General features: G+C 48.3%; 1 protein-coding gene across 1 annotated transcript in view; it reads left to right on the plus strand.

The window, feature by feature from the left end:
* Window positions 1-7,337, plus strand: part of DCLK3 (doublecortin like kinase 3) — a 46,815-nt gene extending 39,478 nt beyond the window's left edge. The window contains exons 4-5 of the mRNA XM_026496701.3: window positions 1,645-1,812; window positions 4,208-7,337. Coding sequence (XP_026352486.2) covers window positions 1,645-1,812; window positions 4,208-4,401 — 362 coding nt within the window. The 3' untranslated portion in view covers window positions 4,402-7,337. The remainder of the gene's footprint in view (window positions 1-1,644; window positions 1,813-4,207) is intronic.
* The last annotated feature ends 1,015 nt before the right edge of the window (window positions 7,338-8,352 follow it).

Below are 8,352 nucleotides of genomic sequence, written 5' to 3' on the forward strand. Positions count from 1 at the left end.
AAACAAATAGTCTCCCTGAATGCTGAGGGAACCACAGCCTTGGTGCTAATACCAGCTAAGACGGGGTGTTGGAAAGCTCTTTTGGGGGATGGGTGGGTGGGTTGAGATTTTAAACACACTGATTTGGTGCAGGTATGAGGCGGACAGATGCAGTTGTCCAGTTGGCAGGGAGGTCAGGCGCTGGGCTGAGCGGGTGCTTTTGAGACTCCTTGACTTGGAAACGGCAGCCCAAGTGGGTGAGATAAGGAGCTCCTCCTGAAGCTAGCAAGGGCAGCTGGGGACAGACTCTGGAGGGAGGCTCAGAGTTGGGGGATGAAAGAAGGAAGGACGGGTTGGCAGGGGACAAGGCAGCGGAGGCAGGAAGAGGACAAGGAAAGGATCGTGTCACAGAGGTCGAGGGGCAAATTTCAAGATGGGAGGCCAAGCTGAGCCAGACCCTCCTGAGTGTGAAAGGTGGTACAGAACTGAGAAAAGGCCAGTAAAGTTGGCCAGAGAGAGGTCAGCAATGATTTATTTCTGTAATATTTTTTTTGCTGATTTGTCTTGACACCATTGCTCTGGGGCTTAATAATGAATATACAACTTCCAGATTACAGCTGCTGAGGGGTTTCCTTTTCCAAAGGTAAAAAGTTAGAACGTGTTTGGAAATGTCCACACTGCTGTTACAGGGTTTTGTGGGGATGATTGGGCAGTATGTATGAAAAACCTCTACTGTGTATTACATTGTGCATTTAATTTCTGGGAAGTTATTTCAAGAATATAGTCAGAGATGTGCACAAATATTTAATAGATAAGGTTGTTCACCACAGAATTATAATGTAAAAACACTTAAATTACAGCATAGAGCATTCATTATATAAGGGGAATACTGACAGCTATTAGAAGTCATATTTTTAGAAGAATTTTTTAATATTCTTTATAGGAAATGGCATGATATATTACGTGAATGAAATAGGGTATAAAATATGTCCACTGGGATCCTAATTTTGTTACAGGAAGTATAAATGTGTGTGGGTGTGTGTTTGTGTGTGTCTGTGTGCTCATGGGGATATAGCGAGTAATGTCGGTCTCTTTATAATCATAGGAGAGAGCCATTAAAAATAGTTTTTCAGTGCGAGAAGATAATGAATGACTAGGACGGAGAGGCCGCTGGGGTAGACCAGGGCTTCTCGAACTATCTCTGGTGAAGGTTTTAAAATTTCTAATATAGTGCGGACCCTGCTACACAGGGCGAGGTCACTGCTCATGCCACGTGACTTACCACGTGTTTGACAAACCCTGAACTCTGCCCTATACTCCATTCTGTGAGACGTGTCCTTGACCACACAGCTGGATGTCATGGCCATGCCCCACTGCTAGAGTTTCCAAATGTTTACTTTCAGTCTCTATGTTCATTTTATCCCAGACCAGTAATAAAGGATTACAAACTGGCATTCGTCTGAGGACCAAGCTTTGGGTAACACTGGTGTCAACCCCCCGTTTGTAGGGGTTGGCAGCAAATGCCCCCCCCATGTGTTTAGAAGTGGCTCATGCTTACTGAAAGCTGCGGTCCTCTGTCACCTAGAGCTACCCTTCCCCACGTTTGTCTCCTCCTGTCTGATCCAGCCTGGTCTCAGTTTCGCTTGTGTCTCTGCCGTCGTACAGGTTACGGGCTGGAAGTGGATATGTGGGCCGCGGGCGTGATCCTGTATATCCTCCTGTGTGGCTTCCCCCCCTTCCGCAGCCCGGAGAGGGACCAGGACGAGCTCTTTAACATCATCCAGCTGGGCCGCTTTGAGTTCCTGGCCCCTTACTGGGACAATATTTCTGACGGTGAGACGGGCTCCCCCAAGCAGGAGACGAGGCGACGTTAGAGCTGGAACCCGTGCTGGGTTCCGACGGCAGAGCAGATTTTAGGTCAGCTGTGTAGTGAGGTGTGCAGGGGGCCCACCTCGGAACCGGGCACGAGTGGGGCTGTCGACCTGTGCTTCATCCTTTGTGAAGTGTGGGCTTCGTGTAGATTAATTTGTGTGGCACCCTGGGGAACAAGACCTGCTGTAGAGTCAGTGAAAAAGTCTGACCGCTGGTTGCAGTCACTAGATATTTTTCCTTAAGGCAGTGAAGGGACCTCAGAACTGAAGAATATCAGAAACCTAAACCCTCATTTGGAAAGATCAGTCATCTTGTATATGCAAGCACTGGGAATTGAGCAGACGGGGAATGCATACCTTCCTTACAAACAGCCAGGTGTTGTGGAGGGGTGTAGCTGGAGCGCAGAGGCTCTGGAAGGCAGGGGGTGGTCTTAGTTACCTTCAGGGGAGCAGAGGCACGAGAGGTCTTCCTCCTTTTTGGCCCTTTCAAATGCAGTCTTTCCCTTTTTGCTACTGATTTGTCAGTACCACCCGCTACCCTTGTAAAATTGGGAACTAGATATTCGGGGGTTTTGAGTCTTTGAGTCTTTAGCTTATAAAGTAGAATAGGAGTGATAACTTTATTTTCCCTCAATTTCCCCAACCACGTCATCTAAGATGAGTTATCGAACTGCCCTCATCCCCAGCCTCAGTCTCCTTACTTGGGGTTGGGGAAGAGGCGAGGAGAAAGCTTCATTTTTTCCTCCTTAAATAAGGTAGGGAGAGGGGTGGTGTGCTGTAGGTAGAGTGAGGGTCTTGAGCTACTCAAGCCATTGGTGACTTGGGAATTGAAGGACTGAAAATCATTTTAGAAAGTTCTATGCAGCACTGTCCTTAGATTTGGGTATAGTGGCCCCTACCCTGAGTTTCATGCCTTAGAGGACCCTAATCAGTTTACATCCACCCCACAGAATGAGGGGACTCTGGAGCCAAGGAGATGCACCTTCCAGAACCCAGGTGCCCTCTGCTAGGTCACTTAATCAGAACCCCAGAATTCCCTGACCGAATGGTGCAGGCCCAGTTCCAAGACTGGGGAGACCTCTTTACCCAGACACTTCCCATCATGCCCCAGGATAGCCAAGGAGCCTCTGTTCTGAGAGGTAGAGAGAACTTGGACTTGTTGGCAGGGAGTCCAATTGTCCACACTTGTACATGTGAGTCTGAGAATTCCCAGTTTAAACCTGACCCACTCCCCGCTGAGTCCTTTGAAGATCTTGATGGAGTGATGCTGGTCGGGGTGGGTGCCCGGGTGCTTTGTGGGCAGAACTCACCCAGTTTGAAGTGGGTGAGGTGGGAGAAATCCTGTGGCTGCCATGCATAAGAGGCAGCTGGACAGTGGTGTAGAGGAGGGGCTGATTGGTGGGTGCACAGCTCATCTTGAGCAAGAGTCATCCCCCAAGAAAGGTGGGGAGAAGTGGGTGTTGTTGATCTCACGTGATCGAAAAGGAGGCTCAGGGAGCTGGCCAGGGAGAGCCAGCAAACCCCAGAGAAGTTGTTTCTCCCCCTTGCCTGCCACCTGGCCCGCCAGTTGCTACCCCATCCCTCTAGAATCAGTTATGATCTTGGGCAGAAAATGAAATTCATTTTGAATTTGTGCTATTTTTTACTTAGGTTTCCTTCACATGTTTCTCAATTTTGTCAGTGTGAAGGCATATTTACCAACTTAGGAAGGAGATTGAACAGATTTTATTTAGCAGCCCGATGATTGATTTCAAAATGTAAGATATGTGGACATATGGCATGTGGCCTCCATTTGTTCTCTTGCTTGGGGTGCCATGGCAGTCAGGGGTAGGCCTGGCCCCGTGACTCTAGAATGAGCGGACATCCTCTAGAGCTGTACTGACCCAACATGGTAGCCCCCTAGCCACTCATGGCTATTGCAATTGAAACGTGCACTCGTTGAAAGCCAGAACAATAAAAATTCCACTCCTCAATCTCCACAGCTGTATTTTAGAGAATCTTTTTTTTTTTAAGATTTTATTTATTTATTTGACAGAGAGAGAGGGAGAAGTAGGCTCCCTGCTGAGCAGAGAGCCCAATTCGGGGCTTGATCCCAGGACCCTGGGACCATGACCTGAGCCAAAGGCAGATGCTTAACCAACCGAACCACTCAGGCACCCTTCTGTACCCATATTTCAGAAGCTCAATGGATAGTACAGACATGAAGGTTCCCAGCATTACAGAAAGTTCTGTGGGACAGCGCCCTCTAGTGTGTGGTGCTGACATGGGTGTTTGTGATCTCAGTTCATTCGAGGGGCAGACAAATTTGGAACAGCCTGCATTCATTTAATTTTCCCCTCCTTCTCGCACTCCCACAGCTGCCAAAGATCTGGTGAGCCGGTTGCTGGTGGTAGACCCCAAAAAGCGTTACACTGCCCACCAGGTCCTTCAGCACCCCTGGATCGAAACGGCGGGAAAGACTAGCGCGGCGAACCTCCAGAAGGAGGTACCCCCTGGCAGTGAGGGCCACGTCCGGAGCCAGCACAAGCGGTCTGCTGAGCAAGCCTCGTAGTGGCCGCCTCGGGTGCTATGCAGCCCCCTTCCCCCCAAGGACAGAGAACGAGACAGAAATCCAGGAGGCCGACTGTGAGGAAGACTTCTGCCCATCATTGGAGAATCAGGGGAAGGAGAGAGATGCTTAGTATATTTTAAAGCATATTTTAAAAAACAAACTTGAGTCTTAATGTTAAATGTTGTAACATATTTTTAGATTTGTATATTTGAAGACTTTAATACGTTTCTTTTGGGAGGGGGTTAAGACTATCAGCGAGGACTTTTTGGTAATGATGCTGTGTTTTGCTTCCTCCTCCTCCTCAAGTTCATGGTATACGACATGAGTGGTGCTTACCAGGGTCTAAACTCCCCCTATGAGGATGAACAAGGTGAATCATGGTCTGTCTGTAGTAATAAAATGTGCTCTGACTGACAAAAGTGGGTTGTATTCTGATGACTTCTTAATGCTGGTGAGGGGAACCAGGGAAGTAGAGTTTAGACATGCCTCCTAAAACCATTGTGACTACATCTAAATGTTGTGATGGACCCTTGATTAATTGGCTGCACCTGTTTGTTCAGGATGTGCTGGTCTCACTGTGCAGCGCTGACTGAAAATCCTTTCTGGTGCTGGTGGAAAAATGGAAAGGAGAAGTCACTGATGTATTCTTGCCCCTACAGCACCCCTTTATACCGTTTTTCAGCCGATTATCCCCGAGCCTGAGTCATTTCCACATGAAGTTAGGCACTCAGGCTGTGACTGTGTTAACGTTTGCAGATCACCAGGGAGCCATTTAGTGCATTAATATGTCAGCAGTGCCATAAATGGATTACACTCAGGCTCCAAGTTGCTCAGAGAGTTCAGGCACGTTCCTACCTGCAGGGCAGACGCACGGAGGGCTCAGGGTACATGTTCTCTGATTCATTCCAGATTTCTGTATGGAAATGTTGGTCTTTTCAGCCGACTGGGGGGTATGCATGAGCCGAAAGCAAAACATAATCCTGATATTTCCCAAATTGACCTTTCTGGGTTATGTGTGTAACCCAGCCAGTGGGACACAGAACCAGTTCACAGGCGTGGGCTTCTCACCCCACCGCCTTCTCCCTAATGTTGTTGGAGTCATTTGGGCTGGAGGAGCACATCAGGAAACCGGGAAGAGCGAGAGAGTGTTTAGTGTAAGGAATCCCTTAAATGGGCGTTGGAACATTGCAAAAATGCACCAGAGGCTCTGAAGTGATCTAGCAATGATAACGGCAGGAAATGGCTTCCAGTCCGAGGTGGGGAGCCCAAAGAAGAGACTGGGTGATTAGAACCTGGAAACTTGGAGGAGAAACCGCTTGTAGTGGATGCCGAGTGTGCCACCCTGATCCCTCTTGAAGATGAAAGGGATAGGTTGCCGGGCTGGCAGTCCTCAGCAGAAACTATCTACGGACCTCACTTTCAGCTGAAAGAGTCGCCTCACACCCAGGGTCACACCTCCCTCCTGGGGCAAGCTGTGTCCAGTGACTGGGCCACGCAAGGAAGGAAGGCTCGGCCCCCTTGCCCCCAGTGGGGACAACACTGAAGGGCCATCCCAGCCTCAGCATCCCAGCGTCTTCCTCGCCCAGGCTTGCTTTTTTCTGTTCTCAGAGGTGACCGGCCGGAGAATAGTCCCCAGGGAAACTTCTGCATGCTAATCTCCATGTCACGGTCGGCCTCCCAGGAGACAGAGCCTGTGCCCCCCTCTGGAAACGTGGGACTGCTGTTAAGGTGGTGTCAGCTGGTGCTTTCACCTCAGGGGCTCCGAGGACGGAGCTGGGGCCCACACCCCTGAGGAGAAGGTGCCACCCAGCAGGCAGGACCGTGGACTCTTGTTCTGCAAAGGTGGAGAGAGGCTGGAAGGTGGAACCAGTTACTACTGGAATATCACCAAAGGTACTAAATCCAAACGAGAATTTTCAGGCCACATTAACATCATTTGATTCTTTTGACCACTTTCTCTGAGCCATTTCTCTGTTAGCCTCTGTGATGCCACATTTTTCTGGTCTTCTTCCTGCATCTCTGTCTTCTCCTTTGGCTCTCCTGTATAGATAGGTTCAGTCTTCTTCCAGTTACTAAAAGTTGTTTCATCATTAGTAGCTAGGGAAATGCAAATTACGACCACAGTGAAATAATACTATATACCTATTAGAATGGCTACAATGAAAAGACTGACCTACCAAGTGTTGGTGAGGAGTTGGAGCAACTGGAACTCTTGTATATTGCAGGTGGGGATGTTCGATAGTCTCCGCCCTTTGGAGAACAATTTGGCAGTTCCTTTAAAAGCTAACCATATGCCTACCGTATGATCCAGCCATTCCACCCCTAGGTTCTTACAAGTGAAGATACAGTGTATGTCCCCACCAAGACTTGTACGCAGATATTCATAGGTGCTATGTTTGTAGTAGCTCAGAAGTGCAAGCAGTCTGAATGTCCATACATTGACGATGTATAAACAAATTGTGGTGCATCCATACAATGAATACAATTTAGCAATAACAAGGAAGAAACTCTTGATACAAGCGACAAACATGGACAAAATAAAAAAAACAGAAACAAAAAGGAAAAGTAATTAGAGTGAAGGAAAGAAGTCAGACCAAAGCAGATTACATTTTGTGTGGTCCCATCTACATACAATTCTAGAAGATGAGAACTTATTCTAGCAATGGAGTAGATCAGGGGTTGCCTGGGGACAGAAGGGAGGGAGGGATTACAAAGGAGCACCAGGTAACTTTGGAGGTGAAGGATATGTTCATTATCTTGAATGTAATACTAGATCTATGGGTGTATACATGTCAAAACTTATCAAGTTGTACACTTTCAATATGTGCTGTTTATTGTGTATCACTTATACCTCAATAAAGCTGTTAAAAAAATGGTTGTAGTTCCATCAAGACCAGTCCTAGACCCTCTTCCTTACCCCCATACTCTCCCTTCACCTGTACCTGCTATCAATTTGCATATGATCCTCCCCCCCTCCTCCCAGGCTTCTCCTCATGGCTCGGACCATCTGTGTGGACATAAATTCCTCCAGACCAGAATGTGTAATTATCACCCCACACCTGGCCCTTCTCCATTGTTCCCTATTGCATGGAGTGGGTCTGCTGAGCAAGTTCAAAACACAGGCACCCAGTTTGATACCTCTGTCCCCCACCTCGAATCCAGGCCAACCCCACTGGCTTTACTTCCTTAGTGTTCCTTGACTCTGGCCCCTTAACTTTCTTAGTTCCTCTCCTCATGGACATCAAGGTTGTTTCTTGCTAATTCTATATTGTTACAAAGACACTGCATTCACCATTGTATATACATGTCCTTGTGCACATATGGGAGAGTTTCTCTTAGACCTAGAAAAACTTTAACTTGGAGGGTATTGCCAACTTGATTTTGAATTGATCTACCTTCTCACAAAAAGCCATGGAAGACCCTCTTGACAGGGACCCTCCATACCTGGAATGGACCCCCTAATGCTTGGCCGCCCAGACTGAGGTGAACCCCAGGGTACCAGGGCACAGAATGGCTCTGGGTTCAGGGCTCCCTGAATGGGTGGACCCTGGTAACTTTGGCAGGGTCATATAATTCAGGGACCGACAAAGCTCAGAGAGGGGTTACAGACTCAACTGGTTTCCTTTCTTCCAAGGGGGAGATATGAACTAGTTCCAGTGTGTCCACAAGACTCTTGGAGCCTGTGTGAGTAGTGGGGCTCCAGCCCTGTAGCTGGGCTGCGGAGTGGAGGGAAGAAGCTCCAGCAGTTGGTCCTGGAGGTTTCCGGCCAGGAGATGAGGAAGCCAAACCTGCCTGGGAGAATTCTGGGAACCTGAGGTTCTCCAAAGCAGAGGCTGAGACAGGGACATGTCTTCCAAGAACTGGTGAGTGTGGGGAAGGGAGTCTGGAAAAGGAGAAAAGCCAAGAAAGCAGGCGTTCATGCCTGAGGACTGCTGTGGCCAATTGAGGCCT

Source organism: Ursus arctos, unplaced genomic scaffold, assembly GCF_023065955.2.
Source record: "Ursus arctos isolate Adak ecotype North America unplaced genomic scaffold, UrsArc2.0 scaffold_20, whole genome shotgun sequence".
In the NCBI taxonomy this organism is placed as follows: Eukaryota; Metazoa; Chordata; class Mammalia; order Carnivora; family Ursidae; genus Ursus; species Ursus arctos.